The following is a 24,698-nucleotide window of genomic DNA, read 5'->3' on the forward strand; positions in this document are numbered from 1 at the left end:
AATATCATGTACTTCAAAGGTAAAAGAAACATGGTAGCGAAATGAAGATGTTAAACAGCAATTAGTACTAAGAGAATGTTATAGGAAGGACAATGATAATTTAAAACCTACAAGGTAGTCACAACAATCAGTGCCACTAGAAGTTCTTTGTTTTCTAGAAGAAAAACATGCATAGGCCAATATGTGTGTGTGTTTGTAGTCATGATACATACACGCAGTTCATCAGTAGACAACAGATAATGAAAGGAAGTACAAATGTGTGTGTTCTGATAATCATCAAATTTTGATCTAAGAGCTTCAACAGCAAGTGCTGCTCAAGAACAGTCTTTTCATTGGGTAAAGATGTTTACAACACACTTTTTTAACATACAGAGCTAAAATACAGATGATTCTGCTAACAACTTGTAAGTACTTCCACCTGGGCTTCTACAACAACACATTCAACTATCTTCAGTTTAAGATGCAACTAGCCACTCTGCTATGATCTTCAAGACTGAACACTTTTCACGAATTACATAATCTCTCCCAACGCAGACTTTTCAGTGTCTCCTGTATACTTTTTCACAGCATAAAATAGATGGAAGTAGCAGTAGATGACATAAAAAAAGGGTGGCAGTAGATGAAAAAACATAAGGTGTTGGGGGGTCATTCATACAGCAACTATTTAGTAAGAATTCAGACGCGGCAACAGTCAGTTTTATGGAAGTCTTTCAAGACTGTTTTATCCAATCACCAAGAAACATATTGCGCCGAACTTTGCACAAAATTATAGCAGTCAGCGTGTCCTCAGCAACTTTGGTGTCCACATCCAAGGCCACCAACTGTTTTCTCCAGTTTTCAAATCCATAATCCTTCTCTTATTTTCTCTTGTTGTTTCCTTGGAACTGTTCAATGAATCCAAACTCTTCAAAGGTGATTCACGGCTCCCTATTTCTGTTGATCGCTCCACAATCCTATCCACCATTTGCAACACCTCACTCATCTTTGGGCGTGCCTTCCGGTTTTTCACTAAGCATCGGTTGGCTATAGTTGCAAGCCTTTGAGCTGACTTGAGGGGGTATTTACCTTGAAGCCTTGGGTCCACTATATGCCTGAATTGCTTCACATCCGATAGATAGGGCTTTATCCATTCCAACAGTTTCTGCTCACTCTTAGGACGGTTTCGATCAACAGGGCGTCTACCAGTGATGAGTTCGTAAAGAAAGACTCCATAGCTCCAAACATCACTACTGTATGTCAGTCGTCCAGTTTGCATGTATTCAGGAGCTGCATATCCCGCAGTTCCTACAACCTGAGAATTACAATTATATGATTAAAAATTAATAAATAGATCGTCAAAATTTCCAGGCTGGTATTTGAAATTTGGACATTTGAGCTCCCAAAACCAACTTCGGTTTTTGTAGACCAAACTTTTTAAATGTGGTGACCAATCACTTCCTAATATCAGGATCGGTGGTGACTCCATTTCTTTCAAACCTAATATGTTTTAACCTGTCGAAACATGGGTGAAACGTGCAATGCGCCTGAACCCAAATGGCGTTTGAAATGAATAATTCATTATGTTGATCAAGTCATATAAGAATTATTCCAATCATTGAAACATATATCAGAATTCAAGTTTTCATATTCCCAAGTACAATTATCTGGTGCAGTTGTACAGTCCTCGAACCTGCCACAGCAGCGAAGTATAACGGTATAGGTTAAACAAAGTTTTAAGACTAGCCATTTTATACACATACGATAAAGGTTAAGCTGAAGCAAAGGGGAATAATAATTTTGATTAACATTTATGTACTCCTGTTGAGATGGTGAAGATGGAGGTTTTGCATATGATGCTGTTCCAATGTGAGACACAACAAGGTATATCATATACCCCATAGTTGTGTCCCATGACCAAGAAAGTGATGCCTAATAGCACAGCCAATAAACTGATAAAGACTAATAGGCCTAAACTTGCTGCGCATTTCGAATGACAAGCTTAGGGATAGAGTATCAACAATATAGTTCCCTGACATCTATAAACACCCTATTTCATTTTTTTCTTTCATCTACTGATTTCAGCGAAAGAATCACAGGCAAATTCACAACAAACAAAAAAATAATTGCATCATCAACAAGCACCTGATTTCATGTATCCTTGTGTGGCATGGAGACGATCATAAGCAAGATTGATAGGTCCGAAAATCAATAAACGGACAACATTAGAACAACTAATGACAATATGACATTAAGCATCCCATAAATGCAACTCTTTTAAGCACACCAGGATAGCAGCAACTAATGTGTGGATAAGGGATACTTACTTAAGGATTTGTACATGGGTTAGATTAGTGTTAGTCTTGTTTGTCATTTGCGTGCGTATAATAGGCAATGATTAAAGGAATAAAATAAAACAGAAAATTCAGTATGGCATACCGCTGTTGAGACATGGGATAATCCATCAGATGGGCCCAACCTTGCCAGTCCAAAATCTGATAGTTTTGCATTCCACTGCTCATCCAGAAGAATGTTTGAAGACTTGAAGTCTCTGAAAATGATCTGCAAACGAATATAAAGAACGTAAAACGAACGAATTCACTTTCATGTATTAAGAATAAAGGGTTAGGGGACATGACAGCCAAACTAGAAAGAAATCGATGATAAGCCATGAAAAATACCTGAAAGTCCATTCCTTCATGTAGGTATGTCAAGCCACGAGCAGCATCTTGGGCTATTCTCAATCTCGTGGCCCATGGAAGAAGAGTCTCCGACCGAGAGGATAAATGGTGCTCCACACTTCCATTTGGCATGTATTCATATATTAAAAGCCGCTGAATTCCTCTTTCATCATCATCAGCACAGTAGCCTATTAACTTGACAAGGTTAGGATGCTCAACAACCCCAAGGACATTTACCTCTGTGATCCATTCTTTGTGACCCTGCCAACATAGAGTTAGGATGCAAAACATGGGGGAGGGTGGGGGAGGGGGGGATCGCTACATAGCCAGCTAGATGGAGCATCATATTCGTCAACAAAGTTAATCCACATGATGCGCAGGTACTCAAAGCAACCACTTTTTGAAGCTCTCTAAGCTGGTTCCAGAAATGGATATCTAAATGCATATCATCACATGGAGACCTCAGCGTAATAGGACCACAAGTCCAGTAAAAATTGATATCTAATAGAAAAGCTGTGAGAACTACGAGATGGATTCCATCCATATGCTTAAATATCAAATTACAACAATGACATTGTGTGGGTTTAAATTTATATTAAATTAGCATTGGCCGTCAAACCTTCAAATGCCTGTAAGGGAGTGGTATGAGTTAACACTGCATCCAAAGCCGGGGAAGTTGGATGTGAACTAGTTCCATTGTATGCAAGAACATCCCTTGAGTATTGGAAACATAATTTTACTAAAGTTTTCTCCTTTGATAATTATATATTTGTACTAGTTTGAAAGTTCCCAGCACATAAATAATTGCACCTAAGTGATTGCAACAGAAATACTTGGATATCAACGCACATACAAAGCCTTACCTGCAATCCCCTTTTACTAAGCTGTTTTACAGCAACCTCAAGCTTTCCGGTTGGTTCCTCAGGACTCTTGATTAAGCCCCTAAAGACACAACCAAACCCACCTTCGCCTATCATAGCAGAGCGGCTGAAGTTCTTAGTTGCTGACTTCAGCTCTGAAACTGTGAAATCTTTGAGATTGCTGGGTCTGTGAGACATACTAGGAAAAGACGGGCGCCCTATGGATTCTGTTCCTTCAGCAGAGACATTTTGAAAGTTTAGATCAGACTCATATCTCCCCATTTCTCCAAAAGTGGATGTTGAATTCTGGGAGACTGACTTTGTGGTCTTTTGTCCATCCTTCTTTTCTCCATTGTAAAATGAGAAACACTTCATAGCTATAAAGAAATTAAAAGAACCTCCTGCAGTTCCATATACAAAATAAAAAAATAAGAAAGCCACAATGCAGCGAATCTGAGTATGATTCAGGATTTTGTACAGGTTCATCACGATGACCTGAAATTCACTCAAGATGACCTGAAATTCACCCATGATGACTCGATTCATGTGCTCAACAGTTTTAGTTGGCTAACCAAAAAGGTGAATTCATAATCCATGTAAGGAATACGAAGAAGAAAGAGAAGTTCTCCATTCATCAATCATCATCAGATCAAAATGTTTTACATTCTTTCTGTTTCTTTTATAATTCTTTCTCTGAGCACACCAATTCCCAAATACTGCTTTTCTTAAACACTAGTCAAAAAAATTATGCCAACAAATTTGAACAAATTGTCCACAAAATCATCAAGAAATGGAAATGGAAGTGAAAATCACATCAACAGTCGGACTTGCGTTTTTTGGCTAGCGAAACTCACCTTCAATGAACCCAGTCGGACTTGCGAAGAAAATCTGAATCTTCAAGCTTCAAAAGATTCCCCAACTCGAACGAGAGGAATTTGAAGAGAACCCACAAGTCCTATTGCCCTCAAAATACCCCCAAGTCCCCAACTACAGAGAAAGACTTCCAATTCCACGATTTCAAAGCACTGCAGCTGAGCCAGGAAGTCAGCTTTACCAGCCAAAAAAAAAAAAGTTAAGACAAAGAAAACACGCACAGTCGTATCGTATAAGTAAAAGCAGAAATAATGACAAATCAACGTTCTGGTTGTCGGAACCAGGCAGCCATTACTGGGTTTTGGTGTGAAAGAGAAATTTCAAAGAAGAAGCGTCATTACATGAAATCATCAAAGTCAAGAGGGTCGCGGGGAAGACTTTTGGAGCCATTACCGGGTCTTATCTTCATTTGCTCGTGTTGATTAAGTTAGAGAATATTATTAATTAACATGCAAATAATCAGGGAATTATTATTTGCTCGATTAAATATATTAAAATAACAGTCAAATGTTGACACGAGTCGATATAAAATAATTATTATTTATTGCCCAACAGATTCTTTTTATTTAGTTAACAAAATACGCTCTTAATCTAAAATTCTTATTAACTAATCGGGTAAAGTAGCCAAGTAGGTATAGTTGAGACTTGAGAACCACTAATAAGTAATATAATACTCGTGTGTGTAATATCTTATAAATATCTCGAATTCGAATCTTCTCATCCTCTTCTCCTATAATTAAAAAAAAATAGAGTATTTATAATTGAATTATTAATAGAAAAAATGTTTTAAATTAGGTCATTCAATATTTAAAATTTAAATAAATAAATCACTCTAGTCAAATTTCGATTAATTTCTTGTAAAAAAATTATTGATCAGTCGAATTTCGGTCATAAATAAGCATTTTTGTCAATATGTCTGGACCCGCTGTCTTTGGATGTTCAATATAAGATTTTGGAGGACTCTAGTACAGTATTACTTTGCGAAAAAGTACGTGCAAAAAGTTAGAAGAGTTCAAAAAACTCTATCCCGGATTCGGGTGTCGGGGCTCTGCTGTAAAAAAATTACAGCAGGCCCCGTTGTAGTAACAATTTGTGATGAAAAAAAATTTTATTTTATTTTGAAAAAATTATAGATGTGTAGTTTATGATCTAACGAATCCAACGATATATTTTTTGTTCGAAACAAAAATCAAATTCATCTTGATCCAGACACCGAATGTTTTGTGTTTATATCCGACGGTCTAAAATTGTTAAGCATTTTTCATATAGCATATGATTTTTGTTTTGAACAAAAAATATATCGTTGGATTCGTTAGATCATAAACTACACATCTATAATTTTTTCAAAATAAAATAAAAATTTTTTACGACCCAAATTACCTACAGCGGGATCTGCTGTAGTTTTTACTACAGCAGACCCCTGCCACCCCCCGGATTCGGGGATGGTCAAAGAAATTAGAGCAATAGTGGGTTTTTTTAGGGTTAGATTTTACTCAAACTTGGGAATCCAGAATTAAACGAGCTCTCCCATCATGATTAAGATGGCATAATCCCGTTGTCTAGGCACGACCAAATTTGACGGACGAATTGTTCAAGCGGAGGGTGAAGCCATGTCAGTGGCGCAATTTTTGTTCTGTGATTTGTTTAGTTGCTCACAAGCCGTTCGATAAAATTCCTGAACCATCCATATACGAGGGAAAACACCCACATTGGACATGCTGTTATGTGACATGGCATGCACAACACAGTGATGAAGTTATTTGTCTTTCCTCCTTCAATGTAGCCTCACATTGCTCTCCTCCATTTCTTAGCAAAGGACCTCCTTTCAGAGCCACCAAATTCGCTAGTTTTTGCATTGACCCAATTTCTTCTCTCTCTTCAATCTCTCCTCCTACACTCGCCACTGTCTGCCTCCTTTGACCTCCTCTTTTGTTATCGAAAGGTTTTCTTGCATATTCATTCAGACGTCATCATTCACTCAGTTCTATGTTATTGAAGTATGGAAAGGATCATTGTTTCTAAGAATGCATTGTGATCCTATTTACATGTGCAATTGGAAATGATGCCATGTTAATCACTGTTGGCACTGCGATAATTCAGAGGCCCGTCGAATGAGAGAGATGCTAAGGATAGTTATTTTAGGTTTCCTGGATGGTGTTCCTTGAGTTTGTCATTGGAAGAGCCTCAGGTTTTCGAAATGACTAGGGAGAGCATTAAAGTTTGTTGGGAACTACATGTTCTCCTACTATCAGTAATTCTAACAAGTCTTTTGCCATATGCATGGTGCATGGATGGGGATGATTACAGTCAAACAGGTAACGCGGCTTTGCTGCCTGCAGTCACAAAGCTCATCTACAGCCGGCTTTCAAATCTCACAACAACATTAACCGATGATATCGTTCATAACTTGGGCTTTTGCGTAAAGAATGTGTGAGCATTTTCAAGTTTCTGTACCAAGGGATTTATGTTTCATCTTTTGTTTTTTGGGTCTAACTGGAGCCTGTTGTCCAGAAATGCTGATTGGAATGGGGCGTTCAATTTTTCTGGAAATTTGGAATTTTTGACCAACTGTATCAAAAAAGCAAAAGGTACGAGCTTTTAGCCAATCCATAGTTAAAATTTATTTTACTTAAAAGCGATATCCATGGAAACCAGAGAGGTCTTGCCCTCACGAACTGTTTGATTCATATTTTGTTTATCCTAAAAGAGAAAAGTCAAAAACAATAGAGCATATTTAGTTTTTTGGCCACTAGATATATAGGATTGATTATTCACAACTTTTTCAGATTCATATTCTGGTGAATTTCTCTGTATGTTGATAATGTACGTAACATCTTCTGATGATGTGTGTTTAATTAACAGGAGATGTCACACAACGACTATGTACAGCAGCTGAAATCAAATTCTATTTCAATAGCTTATTTGACAAAGAGACTAAAGAAACCAATTACATGAAACCGAATAGGAACTGCAATTTGACTTCGTGGGTTTCTGGATGTGAACCTGGATGGGGATGTAGTGCTAACGAAATTCAGAATATTGAACTCAAGAATTCACGGGACATTCCTCTCCGGACTCGTGACTGTCAACCTTGCTGTGAAGGCTTCTTCTGCCCTCAGGGGCTCACTTGCATGATACGTATGTAAACAATTCTTATTGTTGGCATTTCATTTTACTTCTTTAATATCATCTTAAGCAGTTTCTGGTCCCCTTTCTCTGACTTGATCTGACTGAACTGTTTTCTCTTTGTTTTTACTTGAATTACTTTGTTGCATATATTGGTTACTTATTGATTCTGTTGCAAATCAAGCTCCATTTCTCTAACAATTTTACTAGTACAAACTCTTACTTGTAGCACAAAATGTGAATAGGACAATACGATATTTTATTATATATGTTGAGTGACTTGAATTTTATATTGAACTACCTTAAATAAGTAGAATGATAATATATATTCAAAATTTGAAAACAGATTTATATATAAGATTAACTAATGTCCCTATTTCTGACACTGATTGCCTATGACACGAAAAACTACTTTTTTTGATTGCATGAAGATCAAGAACTGAAACCTAAGCGCAAGATCAATGTATTTTAGTTGACGGTGCAGTGATGACAAGGGCGAGGGCTGCAGGAAAGGCACATGGGTAGATTGACTCAGTCTTTGCTTCACTACCTGTGTTTATCCATGTCCATGATGTTGATAAGAAAGGCTTCAAGAAAAAAATCAAATTAAAGATGAGGAACTTCCATCTTGGTTGAATACTTCATAGAGAGAGGATTTCATTCCCAAGGGGTCCATTAGGAGACTTCACATTTATTTCCCTTTTTTCTGTCCTCCTTGAATTTGCTTTCTCGTGTTTTTGAAGCCACATGTGAATTTTATGAGTGAGTTGTTACATGAATGCAATGATTGCTTCTTTCATTTTACTTTCAACATTTTCTTGCAGCTGATTAATTAGATTAGGTAATGTTCAGAGATTTTATTGTTAATTAAACCATTGGTTAGCCCTTTCTTTTATGTTTCACAATTGGAAGCCTACAAGTACTGTTGCAGTGTTCCAATTTACATGCTGATCCTAATTTTGTTGAACTATACTTACACTTTCATAAATGCATGTGTATTAGTGTGGCAGAAAACACGTGTGTATATTTGCTTTTGTATAGAGATGGTGAACACCTTGAGGTCATGATACTATTTCGTCGTCCTCCAGTTTTATATCCGTACTCACAGTTCTATCTGAATACACTTCTGAGAATATGGATTATCATTGGAATCTTTCATTTTCTGGAAGATGATGTAATAGATTCTGTTTATGAAGTGATAAGACATCTAATGAATTTTTTTATTTTTATTATTGTTGCAAATAAAGCTTGCCCATTAGGTGCTTATTGTCCCCTGGCAAAACTTAATCAAACAACTGGAATGTGTGACCCGTAAGTTCATGCATTAGTTTTAATTTCCTTTTTATTTATGTACCAAGTTTATTGTTGCATATACTCCACAATATGACTTAATGGTAGAAAATGCGTGCAGATACAGTTACCAAATTCCTTCAGGACAACCAAATCATACTTGTGGCAGTGCAGATATCTGGGCTGATGCTGATAGTAGTGGTGACATCTTTTGTTCTCCAGGATCTTACTGCCCAACTACCACAAACAAGGTTCCATGTAGTAGTGGGTATTGATTTCTATCCCAAAAGTCACAGAACTTCTCATTTCTTACAACGCAATATTTTGCAATATATTCAAGAACTTGAAGTCCAAGTCAAATAGGAAACTCAATTCATCTACTCTTGTAACTATTTGACACTTAGCAATGTGTTTGCTAATCATAAATTTTTATGACATTCCAGGCATTACTGCAGGATGGGTTCTACTTCTCAAAAATGTAAGTTCTTACCTATTTTATATGTTTATGGATGTTAATCTGACACACTAGCCAATTTTAATGACTTATTAGAAAATCTTGGAAGGAAGGATTTCGAAGAAAGGGGGGAATGATCCTCAGTTTAAATCTATCGGCTGTTGGCAAGAGTATCTTATTTCCTGATGAAAGAGATAAAATGAGCCCAGTGATAATAAGTTAATGGCTGCATAACTAAAGACAACTGAACAAAGCTCAAATTTCCTTCGTTAAACTTCACCTACAAAGACAGTAAAAAAATGCCATGTTCCCTTTGCGAACATCAGCAAAGCTATAGTCAACAGACAAATTGATCAAACAACAATAAGACTTACATTCCAAATACTATAAAGCTTATTCCCCAATGTAAATCTCCCATGTTGAAGCTTTCAACTTCACCCATTACAATATTTCCCAGCGGAGCACTTTTGCGTTCAGCACCCAACAGTTCATCTCAGTTACAATTTATTGCAGGAGAAAGCTCCGATATTCAGCGCCGATCCATGTAGCCCTATTGTTTCTTTTTCTTTAAAGTCTCTTGGAAAGAAAATATTATTCAAGAAACAATGCAAAATGGCTCTTATGCAATAGAAGCAGGATGAATTCTGCCGTTTCATTTCAGATTAGCTAAACTAGGAGTATAAGTGTTTCCTTGTTCCTCAGCATCAGTGCATGAAAAAATGTGTGCCTCCTGTATAATCTTGTTTAGCCTGCCTTCCCCTGGTACCGGGCCTATCTTTCTGCTAGCTGTGCAGAGAAGCTGTGTTTTGCCATGGCTTTTGGAAACCACACAGTTTTATGCCAGTGATTGCAGTAACCTGCCATGTATTGCTAACTGAGATTCCATTTCTTGATGGAATCTGCTTTACTAAATCAACTTTATCAGCAAATAGTTTTGTGTGGACCAAAGTATTATGGAATTTCTGATCTAGCAGCAGGCCCATTCCATTAGCGTTTAATCCAGTCTGAAATAGTGTATAGGTCTATACGCATAGTCTAACAACAGAGGAACTTCTGCAACTAAACAACAAGTGAGTTTTCCTTTCCATCATGTGGAGAGAGCGTTTGCCTGGTTTGAACCATGTAACTGCTACATTGTAGTGAAGCAACTTAATCACTACATAAAGGTTCACCCTCATGATAGATGAGACATAGGTTCTATTTGAATAAAATTTAGGAGCAGCACATCGTCCGCTAGTAAAGTGCATGTGATCTGAGTATTTATCCGTATCTCAGTTTTCTAATTGATTCGAGTCCAGAAAAGTAGCTTATTACTTGCAGGCTGTTGTCAACAAATAGATTATAATACGAATTTTGACCATTTTGCAGTGTGCTTCCAGCTGGCTACCTGTGACCCTAATACTGCAAACCAGAATATCCGTGCGTATGGGGTCATCCTCATTGTAAGTGCTTGCCTATTTAGACGTAGATAAAAAAAAAAAAAATTGGCTATTGTTTTGTAGTTGTTTCCTGAAAATTTTGCAAGATGGGGGAATTTCTCTCAATCGTGTTTTTTCAACTTATATGATACTCTTTTAGAAAGTTCGTCAAAACTTTTGTGTGTTTTTGAAGGGTCTCTCCAGAAGACTTATGAGGGTCTTTGGTTTCGGTTTATTCGGTATTAATGAACAGAGGAAAGCTGAAAAAGACACAGGTGGAAGTAATAAGGAAGGATGTGTGGCAAGAATTATCGGAGAGTAACTAGAATAGTGCCAAAATGGAATTCAAATGGTGGATTCAATTAGCTTTGATTAAGAATCCATACAGATGACCCAAATATTAGGTATTAAGACTTAACTTATCTAATAATTTCTCTGAAGTCTGTGACCAAATATATTTATTTCCCTAGAAAAAATGAATTGTATGGCTTCTCTAATGGAATACCCAAGCTCTTATTCATCATTTCATTTGTTTGCTTGTACAAAGGATACGAATTTTTTACATCTGGCAGAATATTCTTCATTTTTCGCTCCAGCCAACTGAATTCAACATGGCTCGCTTTTGTAGGCGTCATTGAGTACTCTGTTGATCATCATTTATAACTGTTCTGACCAAGTCCTCTCCACCCGGGAAAGGAGACAAGCTAAGCGCAGGGAAGCTGCAGCAAGACAAGCACGAGAAACCACACAAGTGCGGGAACGGTGGAAATCAGCAAAAAATGTTGCCAAGAAAGGTGCAGTTGGGTTGCAACAACAATTTTCCCGGACGTTTTCTTGCAAAAAATCCACGAGGCAATCTATGTTACCACCCATGCCTTCAGGTTCTTCAAGCACATCTGAGCCATCCTCTGCTGCTGCAAAAACAAATAAAAAAGAACCAAGCAGCCTCACAAAGATGATTCATTCCCTTGAGGATGATCCCAACAGTCATGATGGCTTTAATTTGGAGATTGGAGATAAAAACATCAAAAGACAACAAATGCCAAAAGGTAAACAATTACATACTCACAGCCAAATCTTTAAGTATGCATATGGTCAACTTGAGAAGGAGAAAGCTCAGGACAACAAAAATTTGACCTTTTCGGGAGTGATTTCTATGGCTACGGATGTTGATATTAAGACCAGGCCTGTGATTGAGGTTGCTTTTAAGGATCTAACCCTAACCTTGAAAGGAAAAAAGAAGCATCTCCTGAGGTGCGTCACTGGAAAAATCATGCCTGGTCGAGTTTCTGCTGTTATGGGTCCATCGGGAGCTGGCAAAACAACGTTTCTTTCTGCTTTGGCAGGAAAAGCAACAGGATGCACTATGCAGGGACTAATTCTCGTAAATGGGAAATCTGAATCCATCCTCTCATATAAAAAGATAATTGGTTTTGTACCACAAGATGATATTGTACATGGAAACTTGACTGTGGAGGAGAATCTCCGATTCAACGCAAGGTGCAGGTGAGTTAGATGTAAAATTGTTTTCCCTGACATTTGCTTCCATTCTTACTAATTTCATTGTCTGGAACATTTCATGTCGCATGTCTTTCTTGTATATGAGAAATATTGGTTACCGATTCATAGATTATCTCACTTCATGTCATTTTGTATCTTTCCTGATTATGGACGGGACACTTGGTTATATACTTATAGTGCTTTCAACTGGAATCACTTGGTTTGTCTTCAAGGAATTGTTCTTTGAGGAATTGACTTCACTTAAGTCTTCCCGAGGGAAAGTGTTAAGATTAGTTACTTTGCCATTCAACCCAATAAGTTAACTTGTTGGGTTGGGGCTTTTCACCCTATATATATATATATTCGAACCCTCCCCTCATGTGTGGGCTAGGCAACTCTGACATGGCACACGTGCGCAACATGTTAGTAGGCTTTTCCTTTTTCCTATCTTCCCTACTACTCATAACTACCTTCCTATACCTTAGTGATTGCATTCCTCCTCCTCCTCCTCCTGGGATAACTTGGTGTATTTGAAAGCCCAGGTTGTTGCCTCCTTCTCCTAGTAAAGATGTCAACAGACCTAGTAGTCATAAATATTCCAATTATCATAATCCGGTTGTATGTGAATGATGGGAAACAAGTAGAATATTGCGAGCTTCAAACTATGCTAACAAGTTTCAACATTGGAGCCTTCGTCTCTTGTACCTAAAGTAAATGTGAGATGGGATATGTCAATAAAATCAGTGCAATTCTGGAAATTATGCCTAAAGACATTGATGTTTAGATCTTCTTGATGGTTATCTCGGAGGTCACAAATAGCTATAGCCTATAAGAACATGAATGGAGCTCAAGTACAGATCACCCTACACTTCAACAAGTGGTTCTTGGGAGTGGTCATCTGCACTTTCATGGTATGTGTAGATTTGTCCCTATAAATCTAATTGCTGGCCTTAGTACAATATATCCATAAACGGGCACTCTCTGTCCTTCCAAATACATCCACACCTTTGACAGATTAAAAACCAGGTGGGGAATTCATCATTCTAAAACATATCCCAACCTTTCTCTTTTCAGTGGCGTCAACCTGTTGTGGAAGTAGGCATAAATACTGGTATTTTCTTTCTTACTAAAAATCTGACTTGTGAGAACTTCTTTAAGAGTGTGTTTGGATTGAGGGATTTGGAGGGGAGGGAAGGTAAGGGAAGGGAAAGGGAAGGAAGAGAAGGGAAGAGAATGGAAGGGATAATACATTTCCATCTCTCATATTTGGATAGATAAAAGAAGAAAGGAATGAAAAATTGTTTAGTTTACTAATTTATCCTTACTTTTCATGTTTAAGTATTATAAACAAGGGTAAAATAGGTATTTAACTTATAAATAACTTAATTAGTTATCCCTTCCCTCCAAATGACTCCATTTTTGGGAGGAAGAATTTTGACAAAAATTTAATGAAATCTTCCTCCCAAATCCCCTCAAATCCCTCTCCTTAATTTTTAATAAACTATCCAAACAAGGAAATTGGAAGGAAACTACATTTCCCTTCTCTTCCCTTCCCTCCAAATCCCTCAATCCAAACACATTCTAAATGATTGCTTAAAATCAATTCTCATTTCGTCTGTTCATCCATTTTAAATGTGCTTCTTTTTCAAATTTTCTTTATTTCTGACATTTGTTTTTGCCTTTTCCTTTGCGTTTTATATTGTTGGATTCCACCAGACTATCCGCTGACTTGCCTAAGGCAGACAAAGTTCTGGTTGTTGAAAGAGTTATTGAATCTTTGGGGCTACAGGCAATCAGGGATTCTTTGGTCGGAACTGTGGAGAAGCGAGGAATTTCTGGAGGTCAGAGGAAACGTGTAAATGTTGGGCTAGAAATGGTCATCGAACCTTCCCTGTTGATTTTAGATGAGCCGACAACTGGTTTAGACAGTGCATCTTCACAGTTACTTCTTAAAGCACTTCGACGTGAAGCTCTTGAAGGGGTAAATGTGTGCATGGTTCTCCACCAGCCTAGGTAATCTTTCTTTCTTTCTCGTCGTAACAAAATTTAAATATTTGATATTTCTTTAAAAGGTTTGATATTCTCAGTAAAATAGACCCAGCCGAGTAATTAGTTTAAGTGCAAACAAGGGAACAAGTTAATCATGATAAAATTAATTTTATGTAGCTGGCGATTTCCTGTTTACAGTTTTAACTATCATCATATCTCCTCATTACAAAGGCTAAATAGATAATGAAGTCAATATTGTTTAGAAACAGCACAATCAATCCAACTCTGCCTGTAAGCTGGTATGCAGCTGCCGGTTTTGCTATTTAAATGCATGCCTTATCTTGTCTAATATAGCGTTTGTGCTTCCGATCCAGCTTTGCCCTGTTCAAGATGTTTGACGACTTGATACTTCTAGCCAAAGGAGGTTTTACCGTGTATCATGGATCTGTAAAGAAAGTTGAAGAATACTTTAATGGCCTGGGCATCAGTGTGCCTGAGCGTGTTACTCCTCCAGATCACTTCATTGACATTCTGGAGGGCATAGAAAAACCAGCAAACATAACCCGTGAACAGCTTCCTCTCAGATGGATGATACACAATAGTTACCCAATCCCCCCTGATATGCTGAAAGATGCGGATGCCCTTGCTACATCCTCAACAAGCACCGGCGGAAATCTTGGAAGAGATTCTAGTATTGGAGGTACAGAACAATCTTTTGCTGGAGATTTGTGGGAGGATGTAAAGAGTAGTGTTGAGGTGAAGGGAGATTATATAAAGCACAACTTCTTAAAGTCTAAGGACTTTTCTGACCGAAGAACTCCTGGATTAGGCCATCAATACAGATATTTCATTGGAAGGTATAAAGGCCTTTATCACTGCTATATGAATGAAAGAACTCTGTTTACTTGAAACATCATTGGAGGCAAAGAACTTCCATTTCCTAAGTTTTTTGGACTTTTGGGGAAGCCTAACTGCTGAGCTAGTTTTCTCTGGAAAAATCATGAATTAAAATACCGAAGTTTGATCTTTTTTCTTTTGCAATCATTTCCTGACACAAGCAGTTGGTCAATTCTATTGATCATTTTGGACAACCCTTTTTGATAAAGGGGCACTGGTTATTGATCACCAGCTTTATAGACAGGTTAAGATAGTGATACACTAATCTTAGCATGACATCTTATTCTTCAATTAAACTATACATAAGCGGCTGGACTTAAAATGTCGCTTTGAATTTTGAACGGAAGAATTGGATGTTCTTTTTTAGATCTACTATTCCAGAACTTCAGGGTTTGTTTTTCAATGTTTTACTATCAGAGTATTTCCTTTTCAGGGTTGGTAAGCAGCGACTAAGAGAAGTCAGAATGCAAGCAGTTGATTATCTTATTTTGTTGCTTGCTGGCGCTTGCTTAGGGACTCTTGCCAAAGTGAACGATGAGTCATTTGGTTCGCTTGGCTATACTTTCACCGTGATTGCAGTTTGTAAGTTGAAACTAACTACTCTGGAAGCTAAGAGATGTTTCGGCACTCTTCAATTCTGGTTCTTCTATCTTGCTCATTATGTTACATAATCTCAATCGCTGATTTACAGCGTTACTGTGCAAGATCACTGCTTTAAGAACATTTTCCTTGGACAAATTACACTACTGGAGAGAGAGTGCTGCTGGGATCAGCAGTCTGGCTTATTTCCTGTCCAAAGATACAGTTGACCATTTCAATACAGTCATCAAGCCACTGGTGTATTTATCCATGTTCTATTTCTTCAACAATCCTAGATCTTCCTTCCAAGACAATTATCTTGTTTTGGTTTGCCTGGTATACTGCGTGACTGGCATAGCATATGTATTCGCCATCTACTTTGCACCTAGTCCCGCCCAACTTGTACGTATTAGACAACTTTATTTAACAACGCATTGCAATCAATATATATTTTTCTCGGCTTCTTTAGTTGATCTAACTCTTCCTTCTTTCGTTCTTCATGCAGTGGTCAGTGCTTCTTCCTGTTGTTTTGACTCTCGTTGCAAACCAGGACAAAGAGAGTAAAATTATGAAGTATTTTGGAAACTTCTGCTACCCAAAGTGGGCTTTGGAAGCTTTCATGATTGCAAATGCTGAAAGGTTTGTCATTTATGTTCATACACACTCATATACATAGGATATGCGTTTATTTGAATACCTTATGTGTATATGTCGCTTCTTCTTGCATAAAACAAAGGGACTGCTATTGAGCCATTTTGCACAGAAGTTATTGGGATCATATCACTTTTCATTTCATGAAATTATCTGACTTAAAGATCATATGCGTGAATATATTTTGAGAAGCATTGATAGACTCTTGATGGAACTGGTAGGAACAGATTCCAGTGTCCATGACCATGCATCTCCTTCTGTTTAATTAATGCACAGCAAATTTGAACTGATATTATTTATGCATCCAACGCGTTATAGCTACTGAAATTGTTGGGACTTTCCTACTAGCTTTGTTAAGACAACCCAGAAATGTTGTATAAACTGTTTTCAGTTTCATTTCTCAGGTACTCCGGAGTATGGCTGATAACCCGCTGTGGCTCATTGATGTCAAACGGATATGATCTTGATGATTGGTTTCCTAGTGTATTATTTCTTATTATTATGGGCATAATCAGTCGTATAGTAGCTTTCATGTGCTTGGTGAGCTCCCAAAAGAAGTGAATTTGAGAATTCTGTTCTTGCTCCCTTTCTGATGTACAGATTATAAATATTCAGTTTTGATACCTTTGTAACATTGTAAGACTGTTATCATTCAGCTATTCAAAGTAATAATAAGAAGCCTGTTTTGACAATGGGGCTTCTTGAGTCATGACTATTGAAAAAATAATTCTTCAAACTGCTGTCATGATGTTAATAAACCAGCACTTATTAAGAAGATTGCTTTTGGGTGCAATCCATGGAAAGTTTTACAAGAAAACAATGGAAAGTGAAATACTGTTTATCAGTTCAGATTGACGCAACTCTTAACTGTTCCAAGCTCAATGGTAGAAAGATCTTGTGGTACAAAAGCTAGACCAATACTGGCCAAAATGGCTTAACAAACAAAATGCTGTTTCCAATTCAAAAACATCATCAAGATGATCTTCTGTTCTTCCCATCTATTCTATTGCAATTATTTAACTCTTTGACTCATCAAAATTCATATGGAAAGGAAACAAGATCTTAAAGGAATTACCCCCAGGATTCGAAGGACAGGACGGACTACATTCCATCTCTCAGAACTTACTGTGCTTTGAATGAAACTCCAGTAGTGATTCTCAAAATGAAATCAAAGAATAAAATCTGATTTTAAACTACATATGAAGGGAAAGCACATCAGCTTGCAACAGAAGCTTCTTTCTTCCCTCTCTTGCTCTTACGGGTTTCCCCCTCTCCCCTGATCATTCTAGAAAGAATATCAGCCTGCTTCGTGTTTCCCTCTTGATTAAGGGTTTTAATCAAATCATCACAGCTACTCCAATCGGTAGCCCCTCCTTTCTCCATAATTTTACACAAGATTGAATATGCATTTAGTGTCTTTCCCGCTGCTAAGAGAGCATCCAACACCTTATCGTAGCTTGCAAAATCTATGCTACAGTTCCTCTCCAATGCAAAATCTAACAACTTAAGAGCCGCAATTGTCTTTCCTTTCTCACAGAGAACAGATAGAATACTATCAAAGTTAGGAGTATGACTCATTTGCATCAATATTTCAATTCTTCCTAGGGCTTCCTCAACATGACCCCTCGTAAGAAGAACTTCCAAGATTTTGGCAACCAAATCTAGGTTCTCTTTAACCCCCTTCTCCAGCATAGTCTTCATGACCCGACTAGCAGTTTGAACTCTCCCATCATCAAGCAAACTCTCCATGACTGCCCTGAAAAGTGATGGAGATGGAATATGGCCATCTTCAGTCATACTATCGAGGGCTGTTTTAGCATCAGCTGGCTCACCTCTACGCAAGTAACTTTCGATGAGCAATCTGTACGCTTCTGCATCTCGAGGGACCCCTCTCCTGCGCATGATTTTTAAAATTTCAAAAGCAGAATCAGAAGAACCTTCCTTGGCATGTCCACGAATCAAATTATTTAAGGCCTCTTCATCTTGAACACCCATTTTCATCAACTGCCGCAAAAATATTTCTGCTTTTGCTGTCTGTCTATGGCTGCAGAGGTACTCAATCATTGGGTTATAAGCACTGGACTCTATTTCCAATGTACTTTGTGGCCTCAAGATAATTTCCTTCTCAATCAGTTTATCCAACAGCTTAACTGCTTGATCATACTCCTTAGCCCTGCAAAAGTTCTCTATTAAAATGCCATAATGTCCAGCTTCTGTTGGAATGCTCAACCTAATCATAGCCTTGAGCACATCCATAGCTGCATTCAAGTCCCCTGCCTTACATTGGCAAGATAATAGCCTCATGAAGATTGAATTGTCCTTAGGAACAATGTATTTTCCCACCATCTCCTTCAAAATGCTTTGAGCTTCAGACATTTTCCCAGTATCACACAACCCTGGCAACAAAGTAGAAAATGTGACATCATTGGGCTTAATACCAAAAGACCTCATCTCCTCCAATAACCTCAATCCATCATCAATTTTCTCTGTGGCAACATACCCTTTTATCATAGTGGTATAACTAATAACAGTGGGAGCTATATTTTTTCCCTTCATCTCCACAAACAGCTTCTCAGCCTCCTCCATCTTTTTGAACCGGCAGTACCCATTAATCATTGTATTATATGTGACAACATTAGGTGATATTCCTCTACTTCTCATATCCTCATAGAACCGGTTTGCTGTCTCCAACCTCAACGACAAAAAGAACCCCCAAATCAAAATATTGAAAGTATGGCAAGTGGGTTCTATACCTTCACTCAACATTTTATTGAAGTACCTTTTCGCCATCATATACCGACCCCGCCTGAGAATCACCTTAAATAAAGCATCATAAGACTTCACTGTTCTCTCCACACCCAATTCCTTCATCTTCTGGAAAATCTTAACAGACTCTTGCACAATCCCAGCTTTGCCATAGCTATCAATCAAAATAACAAACATATCCTCATCCCATTCAACACCCTTTTCGGGCATATCTAACAGTATACATCGGGCGTGATTGAGCTTTGAGACTCGACCCAGAATCTCAATCATTTTCAAATGTGTTTCGCGGTTGTGTTGGAACAACCCTGCCCGTTCCACCCACCTGAAAAACTGGAGCGCATGCTCAGTTTTCTTGGCACCATGCAATACATTATAGACAAGTGAGTGATCAAATTCCGACACAAGATTCCGGATCGAATTCTGTAAACGGGTCGTCCAGGCCCGATTAGCCATCATTCTATATATAATATCCTCTAGTTTTTCTGGCTCAGGACGCTTACCTCGTGGGGTTCTCCGGATTTGGGCTTGCGTCACTGGTTCAGTTTCGGCATTTGGTTTTGCCGGTTCGGATTGCGGGGTAGAAATGACCGCCTCTGGTTCTGCATTCAGGTTAGGATCTTCAGTAGAGGTACAGAAAAGGAGGGGATCGACAGAGAACTGGGAGGAGACCCGTGTAATGTTGGAACAAACCCTGGGTTTCCATTGAAAGTATTTAGACAGAAGGATATGAGCCATTGATAGGCGATTTAGGATCTGCTCGAGTTGAAATGGTAGAAGAAGAGAGCTCCGAGTGAAGGAGCTCGGTTTTAGCCTTAAGGGTTTAAGCGTCAAGGCAGCGTTTGGTTTTCCATCTTCCACTCTGTTTTTTCTTTTTCCTTTTTCTCTCAAGACAACTGGGCCGTGCCTCTGTCGATAGTTTTTTCAGGAAACAAATGGGCCACCTTTTGGGCCTATAATAGGGTTTTCTTCATAGGTGGGCCTCAAACCACCGCTCGCTTCCTTCGGCCCAATTCATAGTATTATAAACATCATTTTATAATGTTGTGAAAAGAAATAATCAAATTCATTTTCCCTTTTCGTATAAAGTTTCTGCTTTCCTTTACAATGAAAATGGATATTCCTATACAAACCCATCATCAAATTTACTCTACACTCTTTTTTTTTTGGTAACCGAGAATCACGACATCTGATATAAGCCTAAACTCGAATCGTAAAAACCCGTGCACACTGAAGTTTTTCACTTGACGACATGCTAAGTTGGGCAAAGCCTAACACCTGATCACAAAGATATTGCTCTTAGTACTTGTTAGGTCATCTTCCAACGTATATCGACATGTAAAACCCCATTTTTCGAGTTGATTAGATAACGTTTTTCATTCATTCGTCCATTGTATACCACATCCGCAAGATTTATATCCACATGCCCCAAAGATTCCTGAGAAAATAGAGTCAAAACAGTAACTATATGATAAACTCATACACCCAAATCATATACAACATAGAAAATGGACAATGTTGCTACCTTTTGTCTAAAACCAAAGCCGGTCCGCTTGCTCATGACTTCTATATGAATCTTCTCATCAAGAGGCGACTCTTCTAGCACAAATTGAAATTCTTCATTCCAACACGGATCTCTGGTTTTCTTGATCATCTGCATAAAATCAGTCAAGCAATAAGTACATTAGGATGTATGGCTCGAAAGAGTGAAATGGCATCGCGCTATGACATATACTCGCCTTGGTTTTCTTCTCTTCTCCTCTAAATATGATCAAAGCGTAGGGGTTGTTATGGCGCTTCCCCTCAACGTCCTCTGCTCCTCGAACTATGACCATAAGTAAACCACCTCCGTACAACGATGTTTCTTCACATGCCTTGCTTTCCTTCCCTGAAAATCTTTCTAAAGGTCCAGTGAATAGTTCCCTATCTTCTTTGAAAGGATTAAATTTCATTTCAACCACAAGTTTCCCTCTATTCTTCTTGTTTTGAGGATCACTTGGGTTTGTGTTCTTCACCAGATCGAGAGTAAATTGTTTAGTTTCTTGCGGTTCAAGTAAACTCAGCGGAACTACTTGCATTCCCAACTTATCGTGCGTCCCAACCTAACGAAAGAAAAAACAAAAGCTCGCAACTCATTTCCACCAAATTATGTAAGAGTTTGCATCATATGACAAGAATTGAACCTTTTCCCAATCATAGACATGTAATTGGAGGACTTGTGACTGAGGATCCTTGACAGTAAGTTTGAAATCCTCATTCCACTCAGGGTTTAGGTTCTTCATCTTAATAGAAGTTTTTTTCGAGGGAAGTCTTTCGCCACTCAAGCAGAGTTTAACATACGGATCAGAGGTTCCAAGAAAGTCCATCTTCAAGAGTTTGTGCGCTCGTATAACCTTCACATGTAATATTCCTACAGGCTTCTTCATAGCCCCTCTGCAGGGAAAAAAAAAAAAGAGTAAGAAAGGAAGCACAATCTTTCATGACAGAGTGAATGAGAACAGAATTGGACTTTGTCCAACTTACACCGAACCATCAAGAATCGGTATTTCAAGAGTTCGAGGCCAGTGATAGAGATTAGCAACTTTTTTTCTTATCCTTTCCTGCGAAACCAGAAGATTTATCAGAAAATTCAGGTAGCACAAGTAGATAAAATTCACGGCATGCCTATAATAAGATTAGTCGCTTTGCCACCACTCAAACAACTCAATAGAGAGTACCTGAACAAATCCATAAAATCCCGGTATCGCCATGATATCAAGGCCTAACAACTTCAGTCCAAAGTCTACATGGGGCTGCATATATTTGAAACTTTATCACTTATTAGAATTCGTTACTTAATACGAGGAAACAATTGTTGTTAAATCACCACTTACCTTCTCCATCAAGGACACTGCTATACTGGCAAAACAAGGAAATGTTGGCACGAGAGGTTTCAGAACTATCCGTGGTGAAGCAAATATCTGTACATCCAACAGCTGAGGAAAAGAATAAACTCTGCATCATAATTTTTTGTAAAGTCAGAGCAAACTGTTAAGATGTAGCTTGAGTTCTTCAAACCTGTACTGTGATTGGTTTATGGAATAATTTCAACTCCAGAGTTATGTTTGGATTTCCAGCCCATCTAAGCGCAGTCTCGAATACTAGTTCCTTCTCGTTAGTTTCATGCACTTTGATACCTGTCAGTTTGATCAAGAAGATGCCACCATAAAACAAGCAGAAGGAATTGAATCCTAAATCGATATATCCCTCTATAATACGCTTCATCAGTTTCCTTCTCATGCTTATGTACCAATTGACTAGCTACTCGAATATTGAACAGAGAAGAGACAAGATTCTTGATCGATACTATTGAGTCGATAGAATGTCAATCTACACAAGCTGTACTAACCATTAACTGTAGGAGGTAGAATTCCAAGACTTAGGCTCTTAAAATCTATTGATTTTATCTGATACTTGCCAATATACTCAGCGAATATCGGATTTGCAGTACTCCTTATGATACCACATATTGCCTGCAATGACATCAAACTTAAACCGTAGCTAGACCATAAATAAATTAGATTGTATAACTTGAACTAAAATGATAGTTGTGCATGAATGAAGAAATGCTTCACTTGTAGACATTGTATTACCTTATCAAGGTAAGGCCACATATCGGACATAATCTTGTTCAGCCAGTCAATCTGCAAAATTATACGAATAGATTAACAATCACATCGACTAAAACCAAACGTACAACGAAAGAACATTAGAATGTAATTAGAAATGAGCTTGTAAGAAACTTACCTGGTCGTAATCCGGTTGCTTAACCCACGGAGGTATCTCAGACAAAAGATCAAGCAGATAACTTGCATCCAAAACATTAAACGGCTTGATTATTGGATCCTGAAAACATAGTCAATCATACCAGGTCATATGCATTGAATCATAATCATATATAATCGTCTTCTTCGCAGGTCAAAAACATAATCCGAAAGCACTTTAACACAGAGAAGATGGTGCATATGGAATGAAGTCGATTAGCTCATTACACAGGAATCCCAAAAATCAAACAAAAGCCAAGATACAAATTCTGATGGATTGAAATATATTACCTTAACATCTGTAGGCTCGAAGTAGATAAATATGAAGAAACCCAGAACAAGGCCGATTGGAATTCCAATCCCAAATCCAATAATTCCTAATAAACTACCCACAAACCCCATGATGATCTTTGATTAGCCTGCAAGAGTATTTGATAGCTAGGCATGGATTTTGTATATAAAAGATAATTAATTAAAAAAAAAAAACTAAATAGGCATTGATTGTTCGATATGTTCAAATAACAGAAAATTGAACGGTAAGGAAAACGACATCGGAAGCTGGAACGGACGGGGCGCGCAAAGAAACTGACAAAACAGAGTTTCGTTCGTTAAGTCCACGTGTCGAAACGGAGCCAGCTTCGTCGTTATTACGGTTTTGCCCTTGCCATTAGACTTTGATTCCCAAACTTACAAGCAATCAAATCTTCGCGTGGAAGATGCACAATTAATTTGACACGTGTTGTGGTTAGCCATTGAAGATGACTGAAGACTTGTTCTGGAAATCTCAATATTTATTCCCTACATTGAGTCTTTGTGCAACCTATCACTATTAATGTGTGATAATGTTCGGATAAGCCAAATACCTCAAAGTTTACGTGGCATATATATATATATATCTTGAAATAAAATAAGAAATACGTATGATATTATCAAAATAACATCCACTCATATCTTGCCACGTGACATGTAAAAATGAGCGGACGCATCAGTCGAGGAGTCTCCTCGACGACGACAACAGACCAAGGTAAAGTTGAACTGAGGAGAAGGCACCTGAAGAGTTTATATATATAGGGTATGGTGACCGATGAGAGAGCATCTCGACAGGACTGATGCGCCCCATTGACATAATACCACTCCTCGATAACCTTTGGTGACCAAACACCACACGAAAATCAAGAGTCCAAAGGGATACCTACTCCCCCTAGAAAAGGAATCAAGGTAGTACACCTTCATATAAATTCATTTAAGATAAGTGAGAGGAGATCAACTCCTACCAAAATGGAAACTCATCCAACTCATATAAAAATAACCCTCTGTTATAGGTAAACGATCCGAATTCTGAACTCCTTCACTGCACTTACTACAACAGAGAGATTCAAGTCCCTTAATTGATAAACTTATGTGTTCTCATGTGCATGTCATCATCATCAATGTCGAGGACAACATCTGATGTAAGCCCTATCGCCTGATACGTCAGCAAGACCAAAGACAGTTTTTTTAAACGTCATCAAACGTATTTTCTGCCAATCTATACATGTATTTTGGTTGTTTCAAATGTTGTGCATCTTATGCATGTGCATGTAAGAAAGCTTGATATGGTCCTTTGGAGACCATTTAGAGACACTCAATAGAGTTAAAAAGGCTTAATAGGAATAATAGATTAATCAACAGCCACATTCAACGTATGCACAACTCTTTTCCATGCATGAAAGAAGAATAAAAAAAGCTAATTAAGCATGTTTTGCTACTAATTAGGTATTTGTGTACGAGGATTAATGCAATTCATATGTATTAAAATTGGCTACATAGTTGAGATACAATGAACCCAAATCTTGGGA

At 38.0% G+C, this 24,698-nt stretch overlaps 4 protein-coding genes across 8 annotated transcripts; 1 reads left to right on the top strand and 3 right to left on the bottom strand.

Annotated features, from left to right (window-relative positions):
• Positions 1–264: 264 nt before the first annotated feature.
• On the bottom strand, positions 265–4,709 carry LOC120013000 (serine/threonine-protein kinase PCRK1-like). The gene is made up of 5 exons (XM_038864593.1): positions 4,372–4,709; positions 3,521–3,918; positions 2,658–2,918; positions 2,416–2,538; positions 265–1,291 (listed from the first exon to the last, which is right to left on the bottom strand). Exons 2-5 carry the CDS (start codon positions 3,890–3,892, stop codon positions 776–778), a joined length of 1,272 nt encoding a protein of 423 aa, XP_038720521.1. The 5' UTR covers positions 3,893–3,918; positions 4,372–4,709; the 3' UTR covers positions 265–775.
• A 1,117-nt stretch (positions 4,710–5,826) lies between these two features.
• LOC120013124 (putative white-brown complex homolog protein 30) lies at positions 5,827–17,003 on the top strand. Of its 5 annotated transcripts, none has more exons than XR_005471362.1 (14): positions 5,827–6,820; positions 6,902–6,978; positions 7,253–7,528; positions 8,764–8,827; positions 8,928–9,074; positions 9,250–9,284; positions 10,629–10,702; positions 11,307–12,184; positions 13,895–14,191; positions 14,542–15,024; positions 15,498–15,646; positions 15,756–16,045; positions 16,156–16,282; positions 16,699–16,835. XR_005471362.1 is itself a non-coding variant. In XM_038864802.1 (14 exons), the coding sequence occupies exons 1-14, from the start codon at positions 6,588–6,590 to the stop codon at positions 16,853–16,855; spliced, it is 3,294 nt and encodes a 1,097-aa protein (XP_038720730.1). In that variant the 5' UTR covers positions 5,827–6,587; the 3' UTR covers positions 16,856–17,003. The 5 variants fall into 5 exon arrangements, 4 of the variants coding, with proteins under 4 accessions (XP_038720730.1, XP_038720731.1, XP_038720732.1 ...); XM_038864802.1 differs by having other exon boundaries at positions 16,149–16,282; positions 16,699–17,003; XM_038864803.1 differs by having other exon boundaries at positions 8,934–9,074; positions 16,149–16,282; positions 16,699–17,003.
• A 175-nt stretch (positions 17,004–17,178) lies between these two features.
• LOC120013126 (pentatricopeptide repeat-containing protein At2g37230-like) lies at positions 17,179–19,955 on the bottom strand. Its single transcript, XM_038864806.1, has one exon. It carries the CDS (start codon positions 19,793–19,795, stop codon positions 17,510–17,512), a length of 2,286 nt encoding a protein of 761 aa, XP_038720734.1. The 5' UTR covers positions 19,796–19,955; the 3' UTR covers positions 17,179–17,509.
• A 160-nt stretch (positions 19,956–20,115) lies between these two features.
• On the bottom strand, positions 20,116–23,423 carry LOC120013683 (synaptotagmin-3-like). Its single transcript, XM_038865574.1, has 12 exons — positions 23,152–23,423; positions 22,844–22,942; positions 22,690–22,740; positions 22,446–22,569; positions 22,115–22,233; positions 21,931–22,032; positions 21,775–21,849; positions 21,581–21,657; positions 21,241–21,490; positions 20,797–21,159; positions 20,583–20,711; positions 20,116–20,495 (listed from the first exon to the last, which is right to left on the bottom strand). The coding sequence occupies exons 1-12, from the start codon at positions 23,260–23,262 to the stop codon at positions 20,367–20,369; spliced, it is 1,629 nt and encodes a 542-aa protein (XP_038721502.1). The 5' UTR covers positions 23,263–23,423; the 3' UTR covers positions 20,116–20,366.
• Between the last annotated feature and the right edge of the window lie 1,275 nt (positions 23,424–24,698).

The sequence above is a fragment of the Tripterygium wilfordii genome, chromosome 13 (genome assembly GCF_013401445.1).
Source record: "Tripterygium wilfordii isolate XIE 37 chromosome 13, ASM1340144v1, whole genome shotgun sequence".
In the NCBI taxonomy this organism is placed as follows: Eukaryota; Viridiplantae; Streptophyta; class Magnoliopsida; order Celastrales; family Celastraceae; genus Tripterygium; species Tripterygium wilfordii.

Excerpts from the sequence above, each read along its gene's own strand:
- LOC120013000 (XM_038864593.1), bottom strand. The coding sequence starts at position 3,892 with ATGAAGTGTTTCTCATTTTACAATGGAGAAAAGAAGGATGGACAAAAG. Across the intron at positions 2,919-3,520 it reads TTAGTAAAAGGGGATTGCAG|GGTCACAAAGAATGGATCAC; the intron begins GTAAGGCTTTGT and ends CTATGTTGGCAG. Across the intron at positions 1,292-2,415 it reads TATCCCATGTCTCAACAGCG|GTTGTAGGAACTGCGGGATA; the intron begins GTATGCCATACT and ends TGTAATTCTCAG.
- LOC120013124 (XM_038864802.1), top strand. The coding sequence starts at position 6,588 with ATGACTAGGGAGAGCATTAAAGTTTGTTGGGAACTACATGTTCTCCTA. Across the intron at positions 9,075-9,249 it reads AAGGTTCCATGTAGTAGTGG|GCATTACTGCAGGATGGGTT; the intron begins GTATTGATTTCT and ends ATGACATTCCAG. Across the intron at positions 16,046-16,148 it reads CACCTAGTCCCGCCCAACTT|TGGTCAGTGCTTCTTCCTGT; the intron begins GTACGTATTAGA and ends TTCTTCATGCAG.
- LOC120013126 (XM_038864806.1), bottom strand. The coding sequence starts at position 19,795 with ATGGCTCATATCCTTCTGTCTAAATACTTTCAATGGAAACCCAGGGTT.
- LOC120013683 (XM_038865574.1), bottom strand. The coding sequence starts at position 23,262 with ATGGGGTTTGTGGGTAGTTTATTAGGAATTATTGGATTTGGGATTGGA. Across the intron at positions 22,943-23,151 it reads TCGAGCCTACAGATGTTAAG|GATCCAATAATCAAGCCGTT; the intron begins GTAATATATTTC and ends CTATGTTTTCAG. Across the intron at positions 22,033-22,114 it reads ATAAACCAATCACAGTACAG|CTGTTGGATGTACAGATATT; the intron begins GTTTGAAGAACT and ends TCTTTTCCTCAG.